The following is a 22044-nucleotide window of genomic DNA, read 5'->3' as shown; positions in this document are numbered from 1 at the left end:
GAACAGTTGGAATAATCGACAGGAAGCTGGTAAAGAAGAAATTGAGTGTGGGCAAATGTTTAACAGAAGAAGCTTAAAATCTGATTATAACGAGAGAATAGATGGAATAGTACCTACCTGTACTAGTTTATTACAAACAAAACTAATGAGAAGAATAGCTGCACAATCGTAGGACATAAGATGAATTAAAGAAGCTGTTCGAATATAACTGGTCCAGATTTGATTGAATTTACTACAGCAGAGATGGAAAAAGAATAAGCCTTCTAGTTCGGACTGCCAGAAGGATTTCTGTTCCATGATAGATAGGATGGATCTCCAAGGGTCCTGCACAAAAACCAGAGTTAAATTGCCTGCGGAAATAATTATCTCTAAAAACTGAATGTGAAGAGCACCAAATTTAATTCTATGAATGCAATACTTCACAAACTGAATTCCTCTTCATTCTACCTCCACTTAAAATATAGTTAATCTGAAAAAAGTGCAGTATATTTGTCAATTTTGATAAGAGAACATGAAAGGGTGGGCCTTAGAACCTCAATTCAGTCAATTTCTGGACCTAAATTCAATAAATTTGGATAGCAAGGACTTGAATCTCCAATATCTCAACAATTGATGACATTAAAATCATCTATCACAGACACCACTTATTCAATTAGAGTAAATCATGTGAAACTATGTACCATATGAACATAATATTAATGGTATGCACATTCCCTCGGCGAGGAATTAAGATACCTACCTTGGCTTAAAAAAGTACAGAGTAATAAAACCCAATGCAAGAAATAAGCATAAGCCACCAATAGTGAGATAGGCTAAACCAAGAAAATTGTTCTTTCCACCTATCCAGGTGGCAGTTGAAAGAACCAATTTCTTCGTCCCTCCATAACTATAGGTGTTGTAGTTGTTCTCTATCACCACAGTTATTTCCTCATTTGCTGCAATATCAACCTCAATTCTCCCATAGAGTTTTCTGAAAGTCGGGAGGGCAGCAGTTCTCATCCAAACTATGAGATCCTCTTGTTCACTTAACTGAAATATGTTAGAAAATGACAGATCACAACAAGAAAGTTAGTTTTATGAAAAAAAGAAAAATGAAACTTGAATGTAGTGAAGAATAAAGGTTTCAAGATAGAAAAAAGAACTTAGGAGAATCAAGACAAACATAACACCTACAGGTATGCTAGCATTAAGTTTTGCACCACCAATCAGAGCTCCATTCTGGAAATTTTTGGGATAAACTTTGCTGCCAAATTTGTGTTTCTTATCACTCTGCCATGCTATGTTCTTTTTATTCACTGGAGTGACCTTCTTACTTACTGAAAATGTGTATGTATCATTAAACAAACTCCAAGCAATGAGGCCACAGGGAACAATTGCAGACCCATCTGCAGTGGTGCCTTCTGGTTCACAAAGTTTGGTCTCATGCTCACTTGCTGTAGTTTGCAATTGTTTATCGCTTCGGCTTTTGACATACCTATGTAATGAAGCAGTTCAAACTTGAAAATCAGCATGACAAATCAATAGGCCATTAAGTGAAACTGGAAGCTCTTGCTGTGTAAACCTGTGTAAACTGAATTATCAAAAGCTAATTTGTGAAGTCATTGTTATTCGTAAGCCGATTAACAATAACCTTGCAGGTCAAGCTACAATTCCATGTACATTCCTGATGTATTGGAACTAAATTGATTATCCAAATAGCAGATATTACAGTCAGCAGTGCCCATACCGGCGATGATTTTGGTAGAAGTTATCAAGCTGATAATAAACATGGATTGGACTTTTCATATACTTTGGCACCTGAAAGGTATACAAACACTCAGTAGATTTAAGCTTTTGAGAGGCGAACTCTATAAAAAACAGAAGCAAGAATAAGACTAAGAACTTACAACTAATCTTCGAGTACAGGTTTTGTTAGTTTCACTGCTCTGAATGAAAGAAAGTTTATCATCGTGCAGCTGATCAGGGATGCAATCTGCATCATATCTGTCTACGACTTCGACAACCTAGATATCAGACATAGGGTTAAGTACCTAAACTTGTAAAAAACATATTGATCCAAAAGAGGAAGAGTTTTGTTACATTTTTTGAGGCAGACAAAGATATCAACCCAATAGGAATGAAGACAATACCGATGATGGCAAAGGTAGCAATAACCTGTACATGTACATAAAATAAATTTCACTTAATTGACCTTCAGATTTGGGTTTTATAGAAGAATAGCAGGACTTACAATTCCTGGAGTTAGTAGTGGTTTACAAGCTGGAAGCTCTTGCTGTGTAAACCGGGAATCTGAAGAATCATGATAAAACTACATATCAATGAAGAAAGGAAGCAGAAAATTTTCTTATCAGGGCAAGGTGGACGCCAAGAAAAATGTAAAATATCTACATACTACCACACCACTTTAATAGTATGAATAAATAAACTGTTCACTTGAACTCAGCTTGTTGTACACATTGATGTTTTGACAACTAAATTTAAACCGCAGAAAAACAACGGAATCTTACGGATTACTTTTGTTTTTCTAATAGAACACCATGGAATCTCTAAACTTGTCAACAACCCAAATTAAAAGTACGACTGCAAATCCCAAAAAAGGCTTCAGGCAACTTCTCATTCCAAACACTCAATAAAAACTGCATTCTATTCAAAATGTGTTCGTTTTTGGACATCACTAACTTATACAACCACAGTAATAAAAAAATCTAAGATAGAATCTAGCACTTTACTCACATTGGAAGACAAAATCGAACGCAGAAGCTAGAGATGAAAATTTGATCGAATAAAAGCGAGATATTACATTTGGGTTTCTTGGAATTCCTTCTTGGAGCCGAGCCATCGGTGGCTCCATCGCTCCCGGGCGCCGAAACCCCCGTGGTGTTCATGAACAAGAGGAGAAGCGAAATCAAAAGCGTCGAAGCTAAAGAAAAAAGAAAGGAGAAAAGTGACAGAAAATGAGAAAAGAAAAGGAGAGAGAAAAGAGATCGAGGACTTCACGATACTTCCCCGATAACGGAGGGGGTTTTCTGTGAACGGCCTTTTCCTGGACGTCGTTACAACTGCCATGGCCCTTGGGCTCGGGGGGAACGGACGGTGGAGCCCATCTCGACCCGTAAGCTGTCGCCGCTTCCAAGTGATTCGAGTGGCACCTTTAAATTGTAAATTGTAAATTGTAATTCATGACCGGGTCTAATGGACTGGATTGAGCCTGAGATGTTTGTTATCTAGAAAAATACCTACCATATTTGAAGGCTCCAGAAGCCACTACCATCTTCGCAACTCCACGTGGCGAGGAAATCGTCTTCCACGTGGCGCTTGGTTTCAAAGAGTCGGTGCGACCCTATTGTTCAATGGCAGCTATAAATGCATCGTCTACCTATCCTTCTTCTCGCCATTTCAGTTTAATTCTCTCCTCCAACTTCCCCTCTTTTCAAGAACCCAAGCCGAAGTCTCTCAAGGTAATTTTTACTTTTCCTTGTCGCGGATCTTGCTAATAGTTATTTATTTTGTGGTATATTTTTAATTTCTGATCGGTAATCTAAACTCTATGCTCGAATTATGGCACGGATCATTTCTTTTTTATTTCTTTCGATGGCCTATTTTGATTTGAGATTTTACGGGATATTTCAGGGGCTTGATAATTTTTTGTCGCTAGATCTGAGGTGATCTACAGATTTTCTTAGCTTTTGATGAAGATCTGGTGGTCTTCTGCGATGATTTGATGACTTTGGTTGATTGTGGTTTGATGTATAGTCTTGCTGTTCGATTTGATTTGGCCTAGATCTTCCTTTATTTATGTGATGGTGATCTAATCTTTTTAAACAGCTGGATCTGGACGTGTTGCTTTACAGTAATTTTAAGAAACTTTTATCGTTCTGTTGTTTTGCCTTCACCGATTAGAATTAAGTTGTGTAATCTGTATATCGTGCGATCCGTTCAAGATCTCTAGTCCTCAATCCATACTCTTCTGTGGTCGTTATTTGATTCTTAGATCTCTTTACTGAGATTAATCTTTGGGTTCTGGTTGCAGATGCAGATCTTTGTGAAAACGCTCACTGGCAAGACCATTACCCTGGAGGTGGAGAGCTCCGATACGATTGACAACGTGAAGGCAAAGATCCAGGACAAGGAGGGCATTCCCCCGGACCAGCAACGTCTCATCTTTGCTGGCAAGCAGCTTGAGGACGGTCGCACCCTCGCCGATTACAACATCCAAAAAGAATCCACTCTCCACCTCGTCCTGCGCCTCCGTGGTGGCATGCAGATCTTCGTCAAGACGTTGACCGGCAAGACGATTACTCTGGAAGTCGAGAGCTCTGACACGATCGACAACGTGAAGGCAAAGATCCAGGACAAGGAGGGCATTCCCCCGGACCAGCAGCGTCTCATCTTTGCAGGCAAGCAGCTTGAGGATGGTCGTACCCTCGCTGATTATAATATCCAAAAAGAATCCACTCTCCATCTCGTCCTCCGCCTCCGTGGTGGCATGCAAATCTTTGTCAAGACGTTGACCGGCAAGACGATTACTCTTGAAGTCGAGAGCTCTGACACGATCGACAACGTGAAGGCGAAGATCCAGGACAAGGAGGGCATCCCCCCAGATCAGCAGAGGCTTATTTTTGCTGGCAAGCAGCTAGAGGACGGCCGCACCCTTGCTGACTACAATATTCAGAAGGAATCCACCTTGCATCTTGTCCTTCGTCTCCGTGGTGGCATGCAGATCTTTGTGAAGACACTAACTGGCAAGACTATTACTCTTGAAGTCGAGAGCTCTGACACGATCGATAACGTGAAGGCGAAGATCCAGGATAAGGAGGGCATTCCCCCAGATCAGCAGAGGCTTATATTTGCTGGCAAGCAGCTAGAGGACGGCCGCACCCTGGCCGACTACAATATTCAGAAGGAGTCCACCCTCCATTTGGTGCTGAGACTTCGAGGTGGTATGCAGATCTTTGTGAAGACCCTCACTGGGAAGACGATCACCCTGGAGGTTGAGAGCTCTGACACGATCGACAATGTGAAAGCCAAGATCCAGGACAAGGAGGGTATTCCACCGGACCAGCAGCGTCTTATCTTCGCTGGTAAGCAGCTTGAGGATGGGCGCACGTTAGCGGACTACAATATTCAGAAGGAGTCCACTCTCCACCTTGTGCTCCGCCTCCGTGGGGGCCATTGAGCCATTACGCTGGTCTATATCCTCGGATCTAGCAGTCAGTCTTATGTCTTTCTGGCTGCTTATCCAATTCACTTGATAGAATCTTTGGTATATGCTACTATGGTAGAAGAAACCCTTTATGTTTCGTGTATGAAGAAATAACACTGGTGTGTTTATGCTCAATAATTTCTGGTTTTCAAGTGTGGTGCTGTATTTGGTTTACACTTTCGTGGGAATGGTAGTTTTAGTCTCCATGGTTTGTTGGCCGATTTCTCATGTACGCTCTTATTGTGATGCTAGTCCGAGAGACTGTAACTCAAGGGATTGTATTTGCGCTATCTTTGGACACTGGTATCTTTATAGAGTTCTAACATCTAAGCAGAAAATGTGCAGCCAAGTTGCAAATAGAAACAGAATCGATAACGAAATCTTGATTATACTCTCAGCCATATATATGCACACTGTAAGAAGACGATGGTTGTCTTAACTCTCCCTAAAGATTTGCTTTTCGGATTCTCTTCGGTATTAGACACTTGACATTGTATTGTATCAAGCAATCAATCCATCTCTATCGGACTTGTTGGCGGTGCATCCTGTAGACCATCCACCAGACCCAAAAGGCCAGGGCACCAAAATTGATCCATGTAGGTTGATTTCTTCTTTGCATAGAACTGAATTAGCCTTATCCACTATAGTGGTATGTTTTAACTTTTCCCTTAATTCATCACTTCCTAACTGTTTTGCTTGTACTGTCCTAATATTTCTTCTATTCTCCTCACTTTTCTGAACATGTTCTTCGTACTTAAAAGCATTTGTTGCTCTTTTCCTGTCTTTTCAAGAACTTAGCCTAGGAAACCTCTCCCAAGAAGGATTGGCAAATTCTGAAGGCCATCCACTACCTTAACCTGGTTCTTATCCTGGTCATCCGTCTCCATTAGATCATCTTGACGACTATTCGTATAATGCCTTACCTCGTAGCTCACCTTATCTGGTGAAACGAAGGTGCTAGAATCTGTCACAGAAGAGATCACCAATCTTTGGAACACATAAGCACCATAAAATTTCGCACGTCTGAGATTTTTTTTTAATATGTGTCTAGCATAAATATTTGCTCCCAATTGTGGAATCTATTTGAAGTTGATAGGTTCACATAGAAAAGTTTGTAGCCACACATACTGACGCAGAATGCAGATGCACATATTGGTGTATACACACTTTGAACAAGTACTTTTAGGACACTGAAATGTTCTCTTGCCAGGTAATCTTAGCCTTTTGTTTTCCTTTGAAGTAAACCAAGTATCTCATGGGAGTGGAAATAAATGTAGGACTGAATAGAAGCAAAATAGTAGTAGGTCTGTTGCAAGACTGAAGCTAATTTAGAGGACTATAGTGGTGATCGTTCTGTTGAAGTTTCTCAGATCAGTGGCTGAGAGGACATCAAATCTTCGATACTAATGGAAGTATAGAGGACTATAGTGGCGATCGTTCTGTTGAAGTTTCTCAGATCAGTGGCTGAGAGGACATCAAATCTTCAATGCTAATGGAAGTATAGAACAATGAACATTGACTGATATGCAAAAGCCGAAGTATCAGTTAATAATGTTTCGCATCTACATGGTCTTTATTTCATATTCAAGTATATTGCTGTTGGCAGCTCATCCTAATGAAGTTACAATGACGTAAAAGTTAAAAACAAGACACGAGACATTCAAAATTTAATTAACAAGAAATTGCTTTCTTTGTTAGTTCTGTTAGTGCAATTGAGGAGAGCTGTATAAATTACAAGCTAAACCATCTATACTACTCAATGACACAACTTCAATGCTGCTTGCTTGGATTGCTTGCGGAAGTTGTTGATTTTGATCTATATAAGATGTTCGATCCATGAACAGTGGATATATTTAATAGAATTCAGCTATGCTTCCATGATTGTTTTGGCAAGAAGATTTTTGTTTCCTTGGCCGACTGGACACTGCAATTTAGAGCGCTTCCATATGCTGTTTTTGTCCAAGAGCCAAAGCAACCTTATGCCTTCAGTTTCCTTCAGATTCAGACAATCTAATCTGTTCATCAAGTTATATCTTCCTGGGAACCAAAACTTCTTTGGAGCCACTCTGCATTAACTTGGAGACCTGCATCTCTGAGACTATTCAAGGCAGACCTATACAGCCTCTCATCCAATCCAGTTCTGTCTGACTTCATATCTTTCAGCAATTCAATTAGCTCATTAAATCTACTGGTCTTGGAGAATACTCCAACCATAGTACCTGCCAAGGCCCTATCAGTTTTTCCTCCGCTCATCGTAAACTCCTGATACAACTTGATGCAATCTTCCAGTTTTCTTGCCTTGCTATAGGCACCAATGATACTGGTGTAGCTAATCCTATCTGCCACTACCTTCCTCCTCTTCATCTCCTTCCATAGCTTCTCCACTTGCCTCGGGTTCATGAGCCTCCCATGCATGTCCATGAGAGAATTGTAAACCCACACATTAGGTTGGCATCCTTTCTCCTTCATCATGGCCAAAAGCCTCATGGCATCTCTCACTCTACCAGTCTTCCCATACATTGAGATTATGTTTGAGTAAGCAACCACACACCGGTCGAAGCCTTTCTCCATCATCTCTGAGAACACGACCTCGGCCTTCTTTGATAGCCCAAGACGGCAATAGACATTGATGACTGAAGCATATGTCACTTGCCCTGGCTCACATCCTAGGGAGATCAAGTGCTCATATGCTCTCAGTGAAGCCCTGAGCCCTACTTTCTTGGCAAAACCATTAACTACAGCGCAAAAGATACAGTCTGATACTCTTACTCCAATCTCTTTCATCTCTTCTACTACTTGAATTGTCTTCTCCACCAACCCAACTTCCACATACATCATCACAAGCTTCAGGAAGATGTCTGGATCTTTCACCAGTCCCTTCTCTCGAGCTTCATCGTATAGATCTTCCGCTATCTCCGCTTCTCTGATTCCTGCAAAAGATCTGATCAGTGAAGCATAGATGGAAGGATTCGGAGATATCCTCTCTCCTTCCATCTCTCTGAAGTAGCGAAGAGCCTCAAAAGCTCTTCCTGACCTTCCTAATGAATCACAGAGGATAGAGCATATCTCAGCTGATACAGCTGAAGGCTTCTGATGCAAGGATTTATATTCAACAAATAGAGCAAGCACCATGTCTGTGTTCCCAGTCGCCCGATACGCCTCCATGATAGAGCGATAGGAGGCGGAATTTAATGCCAGACGAGCGGCCCTCATCCGATCACACGCCGCAATGGTACTGCTATACATGTGGAGCTTGTTGTAACCTTGCATTGCTGAATTAAAGCATGAAACAGCAGTACCTCCATTCTTGGTCTCAAGAAGCCCGAGCAGTCGATCCGCAAGCTTGAATTTTCTTGCTTTGACGCAAGTCCTGATGACCCGAACAAATGTGGGCTCATCTGGAAGCAAATTGAAAACCTCGTAATCTTCCAGCAGAGCTGCGATGGAGTCCCACTTCTTCGATTTGAGCAGCCCCCTGATCAAAACCTTCAGGGTGGTCGTGTCAGGCCGGAAATTTGGCTGATCTCTAGCTTTCTGATAGTACTCAAAAGCCAGAGTCTCGGTCTGTGGACTCTCGCAGAGCCCATGTATGAATCGGTTTGATATTTCGGGATCGGTGGCCGCCGGAGATGACTGCTGCGATGGGGAATTAACGGGACGCAGAATGATTCGGAGATCATTCGAGGAGTCTTCGACGAGAGTCGAAGAGAGGGATTTGGATGAATTAATGGTGAGGTTTCGTTGCTTCTTCGGGAGAAGAATAAGAGACAATGGAGAAGGGATCGAGTTGGGGAGTTGGGTCTTCGTGCGAGTTTTGTGAGAAGGCAGAGGAGGCAATGGCCAGTCTGAGCTCCATATGGCCATTAAATTTAAGGGCGGAGGTTTTTTTAGGAAGGAGAGGAGAAGAGGCTAACAATGGCTCACTTTATATATACCTTATCCTTTGGTGGATTTTTTTTCAGCGGAATGAGCGAATGAGAGGAGGACGCGTGGAAGATTTGAGAACCGTTGGAATTATTCAAAAATATATTTGTGACTCAGGTGTTGAATCGCACGCAACGCAAGCGTTCGACGGCGTTGTGGACTCGTGTATGCCCCAGCAAAGTGTTTGGTTTAGTTTAGTTGGGAAATCACAGCCTCTCCTATGTTCCGATGAGGGGAATTAATCCACGTAGCAAGTGTTTGGTCTTTTATTAGTTATTATTTTTAACTTCGTTAAAGCTACTTAGTGCTTGGATATTTTTTTGAAGTGGAAGCCCCAATCGATTAACAAATCCCACCAAATCTAACTTGCTTTAAAAAATCTAGTGGATAGTGTAGCCAATCCAGCTGCCTTCCAATAACCTGATAACCAACCGAAAGATGCCCTCACATCTCTGTTCGAAGGACAGTCTCATTATATTCCAAAAGTTGCACAGACTTACTCTATGTGTGGATCATCTAATTGTGCTTATAAAGACCTAAGCACAGTGAATTATTCTCATTGTCAGGCGACCCCAAGTGCAGTAATTTTATTACTAGATGATTTGGTAGTGACTCCTCTTCCCTCTGTTTTAGTCATCCCCTCTATTCTTATGAGAGCTAAAGAAGGTGTACAGGAGGTAATGTTAATTGTGCTAGAATTGTAATGAATTTAGTTAAATACTCTAAATCTTAAGGTCTTCTCTTGCAGTGTTTCATGCCTCCATGACTTCTAAGACAGCTCTTACGGATGCATTCAGAGTGTGCGCACGATCTAGTTACGTTTACTTTTACAGAATATTCGCATTCAAGCAATTGTGAGCTTATTCCAATTCAGAATATATATATATATTTTTTCCAACTAATTATACGGAATAGAGAAGATTGAAATCCAACTCCATCTACTAAGAAGATGAATTATTTTCGGAAGGTGAGACCAGAGCCATGCATGCAGCTTCTTCTCCACTATGTCGTCCAACCTTCGAGCCATCTCGTCTTCTCATATAATACTCTCTATACCATAACTCTTTGTATTCTCAATGACTCCTCGGCTCTACCAACTCCTACATTACATAGGGAAGATTAAAGATCGACCGAATTGATTGGGGGAAATCCCCGGCAAAGGGCGACTCACCTGGTTCTAAGTTCCCGATGGAGATAGACATCGGTGAAGGTAACTTAACTTAATGGACTCATAACTACTTACGACTCGTCGCTTCTCCTTCCCATTAGCATCAACGCCAGTATATAAACCCCAGATGCAAAAGAAGTTTTTGCAATCTCTCGACTCAAAAGATATGGCTACCAACAACACCATCACCTTAAAGTTAATTGTACGCCGAAGCCGATTCAAAGTTCGTCGACATCTTGCTAAGTTTCTTGACCCTTCCCATTGGTACCATTCTCTCTCTCACCAACAACAAATTATTCTCAACTGGTTCCCTCAACAATCTGTACCAGAGTGTCGTAGATCTCGACGACAAGTACTTCGACCTCATGGCAAGCAAAGCCATGCTACTCCACCCTAGCAACTCGGCAGAGGGGAAGCTACGTGATTTAACTATACACATCGAAGGCTCTACAGTTCTCCAATACTACGTTTGTGATGAGAGTTGCCATTGGGAGCTCTTGAGTCCCTATGCGAATACAAAATGCCGTTGTGGGGCTTCGATGGCGAGGAAGGTGAAGGTAACTAGAAAGAGGAGTAGTTGCGAGGAATACGAAGGGGTTTTCATGAAAGGGCTTACGAGGTTTATGATCAGTGACGATTGGGTTATAACGCCGGCTTCAACTCGCGTTGTCTTATCGTTGCTTGAACAAGTGAATTCCTTCGAGGAGAGAGAAGTGCATTTTGGTCCTTCTGATGTAAGTAATATATATTTACCTTTTTTTAGTATGTTTGGATTTTACAGGAAGAAATTTTATAAAAATTACCCTATGAAAATTTTAGCTCTGTAAACGTATTCTTCTTCTCTTCAGGTTATTCGTTTACTCCGATGCTCTTTGGACTCCAATACTGTAACTGATACATTTCTAGCAGAGAAAGATCAAAGCAATTCGTCAAAAATACCCGGAATTGTCGTTCGGCAAAATCGTCGAACTTCAATTGCGAAAATTAAACTGAAGCTTTTTATAGACAGAAAGGATAAGAAGGTCATATACGCAGAATGCGATGAATACTTCATCGATTTATTGTTTAGGTTTCTAACTTTTCCAATGGGGTTTGTGGTTAAGAAACAAATTCTCCGATCAGCTGTTACAACAATCTATACAAAAGTGTCCTCAATCTGGATGAGGCCAGTTACTTCCAGACATGCTCAAGAGACTTCTTAATTAATCCAATGCTTCCAGAACATCTCTATTATTACAACCAGCTCACAAACAAATGTTAGATGTCAGTGCGGTGTTATAACTGACAAGAGGATGAAGCTTATTGACTACAGCAGGGAGATTGTTAAGCGTACAGTGTATATGGTCACTGATGATCTCGTAGTAACTCCTCTTCCATCTGTATCAGTGATCACTCCTTACCTGACGAGAGCTAGAGAAGGAGCCAGACATGACAGTAGAAAGAGTAAATTTGAATTGCAATTTAATGGTCATGTTTGTTTTCTTTTTCTTTTTCTTTTTCAAGCTCTTGCATTGGCTTCACACCTCCATGATTTCTAAAACAGTCCCCACAGACGCATTTATTGCCGAGCAGAATTTGGTGGAAGTTGTTCGTGGTTGGTCAATAGTTGATGTATTTATTGGTATTTGATGAATTTAAATATAATTTTCTCCTCTGACCAGAAATGCAAGATCCCATTGACGCGGCTAATCAATCCCCATGCATATTGTGTGCACATTTAGAAACTTAAACTATAGTCTCTTGATTATTATTTTTTTAACTGGCCGGCTTAGAATGGGAAGCATTTTCAAGGAGATATAGATTATATCTTTGCAAGTGGACAATTAATTTACAATTTTAAATTCATATCTCAGATCTCAGATCTCAGTTCCCAGATCCGATTAAAATTTCAACAAACTTTGGACCCCGCCTCGCTGTCATTATAACCAGCTCTAATATTACGTATTCGTACCCAACCGCTTGTAGTAGTATTTATAACCCCCATCCTTGTATCGCAACCGCATGGATCCTCCTTCTCCCTTAACCCCCAAAGCCCAAAATGGCAGAGACGAAGAACTCAAAGCCTACAAGGAATACGAAGACATCGCTTCAACCCTACCCTGCGAATTATTGGGTTCCTTCCCTATCCCCAAGTACCAAAACTTCTTTTACCCCAATCACCTCGTCTCCACCACCATCGCAGTCCAATCCACCTTCCAACCCCGACCCTCCGACATCATCCTCGCCACCCAACCAAAGTCCGGCACCACGTGGCTCAAATCCATCATCTTTTGCATCTTAAATCGCGCCCGCTTCGCCTTCGACGATGACCACCCTCTCCTCCACTCTAGCCCGCATGACCTCTTCCCTTTCTTGCACACCTTATACGAGGACCGAACACTTCCTATCGAGCTCCTTGCTTCCATGCCGTCTCCTCGTCTCCTCGCGACCCATAACCCGCTCTCCAGTCTTCCGGCGTCGGTCCTCGACTCCGGTTGCCGTATCGTTTACTTATGCCGTAACCCCAAGGATGCCTTCGTGTCCATGTGGCATTACATTGATCAAACGATACCAAGCACAATCAAGAGGCCATCTATTGAGGAATTATTTGAGCCCTTCTCCAAGGGGATCATGGCATATGGGCCGTTGTGGGATCACGTTCTTGAGTACTGGGAAGAGAGTTTGAGGAGGCCGGAGAAAGTTATGTTTTTGAAGTACGAGGACATGATGGATAACGCCGGAGCAAACGTGAGGAAGCTTGCGGATTTTTTGGAGATGGCATTTACCGAAGATGAGGAGAAGGAAGGGGTGGTGGAGGAGATTGTGAGGTTCTGTAGCTTCGAGAAGATGAGCACTGTTAAGGTGAATAAAGAGGGGAAGCATGGCAAGGATAGTTGTCATACGTTTTGCAATTCCGCTTTCTTTAGAAAGGGGAAGGTTGGGGACTGGAAGGAGCATATGAGCGAGGAGATGGCTCGAAGGTTGGACGACATAGTGGAGAAGAAGCTGCAGGGCTCTGGTCTCACCTTCCAAAAATAACTCTTCTCGAGTCTTTGTCATGAGCAATGTTATATTTATGCTACAGTTCAGCTTTGGGCGGTTTAATTTACCGTTGTTTAAGAAGAAATAAGTGCTTCAACCGTCTAAGAAATAATTTCGGGATTCGCTGTTCAAACGGCCAAATCAGGCATTCCAACCGAAAACTAGAAACAACTCTAAGACTAGAAGCCTAGGTCAAGGTGTTTTATTTTATTGTATTTTTGTTTATGTTGGGCAATATGATCTTTTTCTTTCCAATCTTCTTCCTTCTTGCCTAGATACCTTCCCCTTTGATAATTTTGGAGTACCGTGATGGTAACATCAGGGCATTGATTGAATTTTTTTGTTGGGAAAGATAGTTACTTACCATTAGATTTTTCAACAGTCAATTAAGGTAGAAATAAGTTAAAATAACTATGGATACAAAATTGGTGATCCTCTTGAATATTTTTTTTTAAATTAAGATAAAAATAAATAAGGAACTAAATTTTAAAGTAAAATAAAAAGTATTTTAGATTATTTTTTTATTTTTAAAAGTAATAATATATTTTCTACTCCCTTAATTTTTGTTAGGGTAAATTTAACCTAGACTATTTTTAAGGTATTCTAGACAAAAATATAGGAGTCAAAATGATAAATTTTTATATGATGTGATATAAGTTTTTTATCAACTCTTTTAAAATTTTCATTGAATAAATAAAAGAATAGGCACAGCTTTTGATGTTAATTTGGCCCACCAAAGTGTTGCAGTAATAATAGTAGGTTGGATTTTGCCTTTTAATGGTATACGGATGAGAGAATACTTGGGCTTAAAAGGCCCATAAAAAGGCCCAATTGTTCAAAAATACCACATGGCGGTAATACGACAGACGAATACCCGGGTTTGGGCTTATTCCGCATTCATATTTCCAGAGGCAAAGGATTATCCGGAGCCGTTCGAATCTCTCCGATAACGCGAATCTCGAGGTCGATTCGACGGCCAGGACATCCGATTCCCCGAATAACAATCCACGGATTGGATTGGTGGAGGGGAAGAAGGGCCTTATCTTAGAATAGACCCTGCAATAACTTTATTCCGACCTACCCACCAATTTTCTTCGCCTTTCCTTATTCCTATCCCCTAACCCCCTCTTCTTCCTCCGACGCTCTTCTCCTCGCCTCTCCTCTCCTCGCCGGGAGGAGAAATCCTAATCGCTTACCCTCTCCATTTCGCTTCGGGATTCGTCGATCTCAACTCCGCCGAACTCTTAGGTACAGGTTTTTGATTCTCTTTGGTCCTTTATCTCCAGTCGTTTGCTTCAGTTCGAGAAATTTGCGTTACTAAATTGTTTCTTTTGGCTTTCTTCGAATGAATTTGGAAGTATTCGAAGATTTCTGGAGATTGAGGCATTGGAGTGGCTCAGTGGCATTTATGATGATCGAAGCATCGGCTCAAAACGACTTAGGGAGAGCGATAAAAGAAGAGGCAAAGTTTAGGAAGAGAAGTAGAGATCTTGTTTGGGACAAAAGAGGTATTGCTTATTTATATTGTTAATTTGGATCTTAATTGTAGCTTGCTCTCTATCCTGGACCTTTTTCTCGTGGTATCAACTTATTCGACTTGTTTTGTAGGCTTGTTCTATCTTATGCGATTACTGACAGATAGATACATGCGAAGTAAATTATATCTCCTTGAAGAGCTGATATCTTATTTACACTGAATTGAATTGGACGTTGTTTTCAACTCATTATCATTTCATTCGTGACATATTCGTGAATTGTTCAAATTGGCATCTTGCAATTTATCTGTGTTTTTCTCCTTAACTGAGTTGAGGATGAGCAGTCTTAGTCGGATGTGGGCAAAACAGATCTCTTTTTTCTTAATTCTTTTTTTTTTTTTTTTTTTGCAAGACATTCTTGAGGTTACCGTTCTAGTTAGAGAGCTTGAGTACCTATACAAATGGGATGCAATTTTGCAGCAGTGGGAAGGAACAATTGAATGAATAATGGCCAAAATCTCTTTGATCTATTGCTTATGGTTCCAGCCATGTAGGGCGCATTATCAGTTGGTTATGGCTGATGGTTGAACTTTACATTTTAACATGTCTGCTATCATTTCTCTCGTTTTTCTGGGTGTAAAAAGTTTTGCCAGTCTATTTGATTCCTTTGTTTGTCTTACTGTTGCCAGTATTTTCCTTTTGTAACGCAGAATTTTTACTAGTCTCCTTAGCTTAAGTTTTGTTCGTACTTATTTGGCCCTGATAGGTCTCTACGCCACTGCATTAGGCATGCCAAAAAAGAAAGTCGCTGGAGAATCTGTTAAAAGGGCACGGATTGCAAATTGGACGCGAACTCTTGATGCAGCATTGGTGCGAATTCTGAAACAAGAATACTTTGAAGGAAATTTCGTCAATGGATTATTTACAAAAAGTGCATGGATCCGGATAGTTGCCGCCTTTAATGCTAAAACAAGGTTGAATCTTAATAAAGGCCATCTTCAGAATCGATTAAAGGTCCTGAAGGACATATTCAGGTTGTACAACGATGTTGCCACAATGAGTGGGTGGGAGTGGGATCCAGTTCGAAATCTACCTAAACCTGAGGACCCTTCCAGTTGGGAACGTATAGTAGTGGTATATATTTTTTGAATTATCCATTTAAGGATTGCGTTTTGAATAATTTGTCCTCAGTGATCTTACTCATTGAACATACTTTTTCTCCTTGTTTTATAATATAGATAAATCCACAATTTGCAAAGTGCCGCGACAAACCTTTCCCAGCTTATCCAATCCTTAAGTTATTTTTTGTGAAGGACACATCAAATCAAAGCCAAATGGATGCAATGGCAGTTGATCTGAGTGATATAGGGGAGGATAGCTCTTCTTCCCATAGCTTGTCTGAAAAGAATGCATCTATTGAGAAGCAAAAGGATAGAACGGCTCCTGTTGCTAGTAATAACAAGGGTAATGATGCTTCTGCCTCTGATGATGTCTCTAGCTCAGGTCTCAGTGAAAGGACCTTTGTTGTTTCGAGAGCTTTGGAAGAGCTGGTGGAGATTGGACGACGGCAACAAGAGATTGCTAGTGAGCTCCTCAGCCAAGAGATTGCTTTCAGGCCAAAGTCTTACTCAATCGAGCAGTGCATATCCAAACTGAAATCATTGCGCAACATTTCTTCAGAAGCCTTTCTAGCTGCTTGTGAAGCTTTTCAAGATAAGCATGATAGATGTGTTTTCATGAACCTCAAGGGACCAGTTCTCCGTGCCTGGATTGACCGGAAGTTTGCCATGCACTCCATTTATCATCAGCCCATTCAGCCCATACAGCAGCGGCCGCCGCATGCTGCTCCTTGCCCTCCCTCACAGGAGGTAGATTATTCTTGAATTCAAACCCTTCCTTTTGTGGTCATTGTACTGTATTAGACCTCTAGATTGGAAAACTGCAACTCTATAAATTTATAATTGTTGCTGATATGCAGTATTATGTTTCAGTGCAGTTATAGTTCAGGAGTATAAAAATCTCAAGAGTATGAGTCATGGAAGGTTTTTATGATCAAATTTAAGAGCACCTGTTTGACATCATATATAGATGCCATGTTCTATTCCTTCATACTTATCTAGAAGACAAGTATACAATGTCAACTGTGTATAGCGCACAAATCCAAGATAGAGAGCAGAGGCCTTGAAGTGCCAAAGTGTGGTCGCGCAGTTTTGACGGAGGTTGGTGCATGAGGAATCCGGCAGCCTGGTTCAGGTAGCCTCTTGTAAGTGTCTCTACTCATTGTATGGCATCATAGCTTTTTTATAGTTCTGTCAGCTGAGCTAACGAGAGAAACCTAGCAAATAATTTGCTCGAGGGATCTCACCTTCAGTGCTTTTTTTGATTTGGCCATTAATGGCCACCTTTGAGAATCAAGCGGGTAATGTTATCCCTTCTAGATTCTTATTCATCTTGCTGTGCTTCAATATGAACTTCTGTTAATAGTTTGCTCCCAGGACCAGTATGCAAAATTTTATGTTGTTCTAGGTATTGATATTCTCCGACATCCTTTTATTATCCAATAGCTCCTTGGTCAATCACAGCCTATGAGGGCAAGTTAGAGGACTGACAAAATTGAATGGTATCTAATTCTTGAGTTATTAGAACAGCATTTGATGATTTTTCTTTTCCAAGCATATCAAGTGTTTGTTGATTTGTTTCTTTGGTCCCTTACAATTCGTCTTGTAATTTCCATACAAAAAAAAAAAAAGACGACGACGACAAAAACAAAGTTACGAGGAGCTCGTCTCCTTATCCGCCCCCAACCTATTCCTAAACAAACTATCATATAAATCAAATAAAATAGCAAAGAAAATGGGGGAAAAAAAGTTTCATATTGACAGAGTAATTTTGGCTAGGAACGAGGAGGCCGGATGGCACGACATTGCTCGGAGATCTTGCGGCGGAGGTAGTAAGAGTGGTGGGGGTTGTCCGGGGACAGGAAACCCCACCTCCGGTGGTTTCTCGTTATCTTAAGGAGTCTCAAGAGGATGCTCTCCGTCAAATCCCCGTCTCTATCCCTGGCCACGAAGTGGGCCACTCGGTCGATCCGATCTCTCTCCTCCGGTGTCAACCGTACCGATCCGTCCTCCATCCTTCTCCTCCTCCTCCTCTCTCTCTCTCTGCCCATCTCTGTCTATATATGTATGAATAGTTTTCTCTCTCTAGAGATCTCTTGGGATCCAAGAAAGGAGGAGTCCTTATGAGCGGTCCGTGCGGGGCTACGTCGACATAGGAACCGAAACTTCTACGAATTTGACGTGCCTTGCGTGGGAGCCCGATTTTTGAAGTCCACGTAATGTAACTAAAATTATTCTATAGTAACTGAGATCAGGATTTCTCATTCTAGTACGAAAAAAGTTCAACTCTAAGTGAAGATAAAAAAAGAATCAGAACGAATAGAGATAAACAAAAGAATGATGATGCCACTTTCATTTCTTGGAAAGGAGTTCATGGTTGAAAGAAACAGATCATAACAAATGGAAACCTTCTTCCTTTACACAGAGATGAACAACTGGAGAGGATGCAACTCTAAGCATCACTGTAACTCGGCTGCGTCATGGGCTTTATGGTTCCAGATTGGTTAGCGATTGATTCTTTAGGAAATCACAAGCACCAACTCCAGCAGGAAAATGAGGAAGGAATGCGACCTGTTCTTCTGATGTATTCAGCTTGTCGTTCGGTTCTCGCCGCTTGCTTGTTTCGCTTGGCCTCCGCTGCTGCTCGCTTTTCCTCAGCTTTATGCCTAGCAGATGCTAACTTATTTGAAAGCCTTTCTAGCGAACTAGCCCTCATTTGTTCTATCTTAACCTGCGATGTATGGCAATATCTCCTTCAATCAGAAAATTTAATTATTTACAAGCTTTACATCCTATACTGATGTCCTTCCAATACACGGTTGCAAGTAATCCCATTGGAATTTGATATCTTACCTTAGCGCCACGAGAATTTATATACATGAAGCGTAAAAGAGTACGAAATATGAAAAGATCTACCTCTATCTTCCTCATTTCAGCTTCAGCTTTTGCTTTCTGATGATTTTCCCAGGCTTGGATTTTAATCTCTTCCCGCAGAAACCTAGAATTAAGATTTGCTGGTCTCAGAACAATATAAAGATAAACTAGAGGAATTACACTAACACAAACTGTATCATCGTAGAAAGAGAAGAAATGAAAGAGATCTAGAGATCTTTACAGATGAGATCAAATGAGCCCAGAGTTGAACTACCTGGCTTGATATTTGGCTTTCTCTGCCTCGTCCCAAGCTGCTGCACGAGTCTCAATAACACTTTTAGTTGGCTGACTTGATGTTACAAACTTAACGGTTGCATTAGTTTCCTCCTCTTCTTTGCTTGCCCAGGCAGCTATATTGGTCTTACCCAGTTGTTGGCCAAGGACCAATATTTCTCTCCTGGTTTTCGCTTGTCGCTCCTTCTCAGAGAATTCCCCGTTGTTAGAGTTACCATTGCAATCAGCTGACTCAATTGGAAATGAATTTGGAGTGGCTCGCGGTGGAGTCGATGATCGCGAAGAATTTGGGCTGCGCTTTGGAGTTGAGGCTCTAATAGGAGTAGCGGTCCGAGAAGGCTCTTGGCTTGCAATAGGAGTCATTTCCGTGCCCATGTCTCTCATTGATACAGACCTAATTGCATCAGGTGTTTCAATGTCTGAAGAAGCTGGAACAGATACAGCTGAATCATGCTGACTAAGATGGGCGGCAGAAAGCGATGGAAGACATGAATATTCAAGAGGATCTAGCAAAGGTAGAAGTAAAATCAAATGAATACTCCAATATATATATTCATTACAGATTAATCAGGGAACAAAATAGTGTAGATTCTGTAGCTATTTTTCCAACAAAACCAAGTTAGCATACTATCAGCAAGCTAGGATAAGTTTTACAATAAATCAATCTAAAGTCCTATGAGATTTTGAATTGTCTTAAGCTTACTAAGCATGACAAAAAGGAAGGGAGATAAAGAACTAATGTTACCAGAGTTTTAATTTCCATTATTTTCCTTTCTCCACCTCAACTATACTTCATTTGAACTCTTCAATGTTCCACCGCATTACTTAATCAAAAATTTATAAGAGAAATAACAACATCACAAGAACTAAAAATGAGAAGAAGAGAACTTCCTTACCAGTAGAATCAGCAAGTGGGTTGTCAACCATAATCCTAGGCTTCACTCCAGAATCCACCACAGGGAAAGTCCCACTCACCCAACTCACAACCTTCAATCCACCTATTTCTTTCTTGGCCTTCTCAGCCTCCTCCATCACCTCCATAACCACCTTGGTTGCCGGCGGCGGCCGGCTTCCGACCCCGACCAAATTCGACTTCTTGCCCTGCCCACCGCTCGCCCGGCTTCCCCGGTTCGACGTGGGGCTCGCAATCCATTTCTCCGCATCGTCCCATTTCGACGGCGCCGGCTTGGAGAACGGCAATCTTTGAGCTGGCCCAGCTCGCTCCACCTTGTGGAAATCGAAACCAGAGGAAACGCTCTCGGAGTCGAAGCTGTCCTCGTCCTGCGTCCTAATTCTTGATCCGCCCATGGAGCGGTGGCCACAACTTGATGTCTCCGTAGAGGTGGAGTACTCTACATCACGGCAGCTGTCCGCCGCACTAGCGCCTGAAACAATTCGATGTAACTAGGATTTTTCCAAAGATTGTCCTTCTATTGGTAAAAAGAAAGATGAAATTTTTACCTTTATCTTCTTGATCGAGGTCCTCCTCTTCGGCGTGCTCCTCCTCCTTGCGCTGCTGCTCTAATCCAAGAAGCATCGCCCGGAGTTTCCTCGGGGAAAACCCACCGCTCTGGAACAGGACCCCCAACGTCAAAAAATTACCAATTTCAAGCATTAAAAAGCTAAAAATCTAAACTTTCACATGCGAAACTCATCGAATCCAAAAACCCAAAGAAACCCATCTAAGATTTCTCACGGATTAATCAGCCGTTAAAATCTGGTACGGAACTAAGTCAGGAAAAAGAAAAGGGGAATCCGACAAGAAATGCAGCGAAATCGAAGCAGAGGCTGTTATTGATGGGAATCTATGAGATGAAGAGCACTTGAAATGAGAGACGGAGAGAGAGAGAGAGAGAGAGAGAGAGAGAGAGAGAGAGAGAGAGAGAACGACCTGACGAGGAGAAGGCTTATGGATTCGCTCGTATTCCATTGCGAGTCTCTCGGATTGAGTTAGAGCCAAATAGGCAACGAAGAAGAAGAGTGGAAGCCGTTGGATTCCGGCGTCGAAATTCGCAATTTAGCCTTAAATTATAAGCAAGTTAGCATTTTTGATTGGTGTGGGGATAAAGTTTAGGGAACAGTAGAGAGAGTAGAGACTCGTTGAGAAATAGATGCAGCTGGAGTTGGTCTTTATTGCAATCTTGCCACTAACGTTTTTCTGGAAACTTTTACAAATAAGCGCCTACCTTATGCTCTTATTGCGAAAAAACCACTTCCCTTTTGCATATTTCCAAATTCCTTCCGTATTAAAAAAACGGAAGTTTTGTGTAATACATTTGAAATGTGGGCGGTCATTTGGAAAAATCCAATTTTCGTTTCCAGGATTATTGTCTCTTTGTGATTTGATTTTAGATACGGATACTGGCAGGAGATTTGATGCCGGTTGGGAGATTATTACAAGGACAAATTTTTTGCTATGATAGACCGAGTATTCTTTTCCTCTACTTTTTTGTCCTTTTTATGTGATAACCGTACGAAAATATAGACAGAGCACGAGAAGAGGCAGTAGATACTACACTTTCTGGTTTCCTTTTTAAAGGTAGTTTTGTTCACTGGCAAAGAAAATTAGGTTTATTTAAGCGTTCGGCAAGCAGTTCTCTGGCTGGTCACAGATTAGAGCCCGGCCACAGGCAGTGAAAAAGTAAATATACATGTTTTTAGCTTAGCTAAGCAGTTCAGCTCGGCTCGACTCGGTTTAACTCATCGGCAATTCAAAGAGTACAGTGATTTAAAATATCTAACTCAGCGGTATTTAGTTTGGAGCTCTAATTTAACTACGTTACCGTTTAGAGCCTATTTGTCCAATTGACTCTCTAATTTTATATAAATTATTCAGAGAAAATGAAAATAAAAATCACATTATTTTTTCTACCTTACTACTACTCTCATTTAAGTTTACGAGAAAAAGAAAGGATTAAAATTTGATCTCCAACTAACTTCTGAGACCTCGAGGCGTCCGTTAGAATA

The 22044-nt window shown here is 41.3% G+C and overlaps 6 protein-coding genes across 10 annotated transcripts; 3 read left to right on the top strand and 3 right to left on the bottom strand.

Annotated features, from left to right (window-relative positions):
* Positions 1–58: 58 nt before the first annotated feature.
* On the bottom strand, positions 59–3125 carry LOC140793562 (ALA-interacting subunit 3-like). 2 transcript variants are annotated; one of them, XM_073145093.1, is made up of 8 exons: positions 2801–3125; positions 2231–2289; positions 2080–2154; positions 1887–2003; positions 1727–1797; positions 1174–1474; positions 740–1029; positions 59–324 (listed from the first exon to the last, which is right to left on the bottom strand). In XM_073145093.1, the coding sequence occupies exons 1-8, from the start codon at positions 2883–2885 to the stop codon at positions 264–266; spliced, it is 1059 nt and encodes a 352-aa protein (XP_073001194.1). In that variant the 5' UTR covers positions 2886–3125; the 3' UTR covers positions 59–263. The 2 variants fall into 2 exon arrangements, with proteins under 2 accessions (XP_073001194.1, XP_073001195.1); XM_073145094.1 differs by having other exon boundaries at positions 2231–2308; positions 2801–2984.
* Positions 3126–3181: 56 nt separating this feature from the next.
* On the top strand, positions 3182–5355 carry LOC140793561 (polyubiquitin-like). The gene is made up of 2 exons (XM_073145092.1): positions 3182–3458; positions 4031–5355. Exons 1-2 carry the CDS (start codon positions 3351–3353, stop codon positions 5174–5176), a joined length of 1254 nt encoding a protein of 417 aa, XP_073001193.1. The 5' UTR covers positions 3182–3350; the 3' UTR covers positions 5177–5355.
* A 1387-nt stretch (positions 5356–6742) lies between these two features.
* Positions 6743–9086, bottom strand: LOC140793895 (uncharacterized). The gene has a single exon (XM_073145664.1). It carries the CDS (start codon positions 9065–9067, stop codon positions 7226–7228), a length of 1842 nt encoding a protein of 613 aa, XP_073001765.1. The 5' UTR covers positions 9068–9086; the 3' UTR covers positions 6743–7225.
* Positions 9087–12258: 3172 nt separating this feature from the next.
* Positions 12259–13571, top strand: LOC140793912 (flavonol 3-sulfotransferase-like). The gene has a single exon (XM_073145684.1). The coding sequence runs from the start codon at positions 12297–12299 to the stop codon at positions 13311–13313; it is 1017 nt and encodes a 338-aa protein (XP_073001785.1). The 5' UTR covers positions 12259–12296; the 3' UTR covers positions 13314–13571.
* An 814-nt stretch (positions 13572–14385) lies between these two features.
* LOC140793789 (uncharacterized) lies at positions 14386–17320 on the top strand. Of its 3 annotated transcripts, none has more exons than XM_073145484.1 (5): positions 14386–14564; positions 14675–14824; positions 15558–15925; positions 16030–16659; positions 16783–17320. In XM_073145484.1, exons 2-5 carry the CDS (start codon positions 14725–14727, stop codon positions 16804–16806), a joined length of 1122 nt encoding a protein of 373 aa, XP_073001585.1. In that variant the 5' UTR covers positions 14386–14564; positions 14675–14724; the 3' UTR covers positions 16807–17320. The 3 variants fall into 3 exon arrangements, with proteins under 3 accessions (XP_073001585.1, XP_073001587.1, XP_073001586.1); XM_073145486.1 differs by having other exon boundaries at positions 14391–14564; positions 15579–15925; XM_073145485.1 differs by having other exon boundaries at positions 14391–14564; positions 16788–17320.
* A 915-nt stretch (positions 17321–18235) lies between these two features.
* Positions 18236–21179, bottom strand: LOC140793787 (uncharacterized). Of its 2 annotated transcripts, none has more exons than XM_073145482.1 (6): positions 20969–21179; positions 20539–20647; positions 19974–20462; positions 19058–19583; positions 18826–18907; positions 18236–18640 (listed from the first exon to the last, which is right to left on the bottom strand). In XM_073145482.1, exons 1-6 carry the CDS (start codon positions 21005–21007, stop codon positions 18437–18439), a joined length of 1449 nt encoding a protein of 482 aa, XP_073001583.1. In that variant the 5' UTR covers positions 21008–21179; the 3' UTR covers positions 18236–18436. The 2 variants fall into 2 exon arrangements, with proteins under 2 accessions (XP_073001583.1, XP_073001584.1); XM_073145483.1 differs by lacking the exon at positions 20969–21179 and adding an exon at positions 20774–20805.
* Positions 21180–22044: the final 865 nt, after the last annotated feature.

Source organism: Typha latifolia, chromosome 8, assembly GCF_019914945.1.
Source record: "Typha latifolia isolate L0001 chromosome 8, TyphaL0001v2, whole genome shotgun sequence".
In the NCBI taxonomy this organism is placed as follows: domain Eukaryota; kingdom Viridiplantae; phylum Streptophyta; class Magnoliopsida; order Poales; family Typhaceae; genus Typha; species Typha latifolia.
The sequence above is the reverse complement of the archived record's forward strand: the minus strand, read 5'-3'. Positions and strand labels throughout refer to the sequence as shown.

What these genes read in the sequence shown, in the direction of transcription:
- LOC140793561 (XM_073145092.1), top strand. Translation starts at nt 3,351, where the DNA reads ATGGCAGCTATAAATGCATCGTCTACCTATCCTTCTTCTCGCCATTTC. An exon ending in CCAAGCCGAAGTCTCTCAAG is followed by an intron (nt 3,459 to 4,030) that starts GTAATTTTTACT and finishes TTCTGGTTGCAG; the next exon opens with ATGCAGATCTTTGTGAAAAC.
- LOC140793787 (XM_073145482.1), bottom strand. Translation starts at nt 21,007, where the DNA reads ATGGAATACGAGCGAATCCATAAGCCTTCTCCTCGTCAG. An exon ending in ATAAGCCTTCTCCTCGTCAG is followed by an intron (nt 20,648 to 20,968) that starts GTCGTTCTCTCT and finishes GTCCTGTTCCAG; the next exon opens with AGCGGTGGGTTTTCCCCGAG. An exon ending in CCTCGATCAAGAAGATAAAG is followed by an intron (nt 20,463 to 20,538) that starts GTAAAAATTTCA and finishes GAATTGTTTCAG; the next exon opens with GCGCTAGTGCGGCGGACAGC.
- LOC140793562 (XM_073145093.1), bottom strand. Translation starts at nt 2,885, where the DNA reads ATGAACACCACGGGGGTTTCGGCGCCCGGGAGCGATGGAGCCACCGAT. An exon ending in GAATTCCAAGAAACCCAAAT is followed by an intron (nt 2,290 to 2,800) that starts GTAATATCTCGC and finishes ATGATTCTTCAG; the next exon opens with ATTCCCGGTTTACACAGCAA. An exon ending in CCTGTACTCGAAGATTAGTT is followed by an intron (nt 1,798 to 1,886) that starts GTAAGTTCTTAG and finishes TATACCTTTCAG; the next exon opens with GTGCCAAAGTATATGAAAAG.
- LOC140793789 (XM_073145484.1), top strand. Translation starts at nt 14,725, where the DNA reads ATGATGATCGAAGCATCGGCTCAAAACGACTTAGGGAGAGCGATAAAA. An exon ending in GTTGGGAACGTATAGTAGTG is followed by an intron (nt 15,926 to 16,029) that starts GTATATATTTTT and finishes TTTATAATATAG; the next exon opens with ATAAATCCACAATTTGCAAA. An exon ending in CTTGCCCTCCCTCACAGGAG is followed by an intron (nt 16,660 to 16,782) that starts GTAGATTATTCT and finishes ATTATGTTTCAG; the next exon opens with TGCAGTTATAGTTCAGGAGT.
- LOC140793912 (XM_073145684.1), top strand. Translation starts at nt 12,297, where the DNA reads ATGGATCCTCCTTCTCCCTTAACCCCCAAAGCCCAAAATGGCAGAGAC.
- LOC140793895 (XM_073145664.1), bottom strand. Translation starts at nt 9,067, where the DNA reads ATGGCCATATGGAGCTCAGACTGGCCATTGCCTCCTCTGCCTTCTCAC.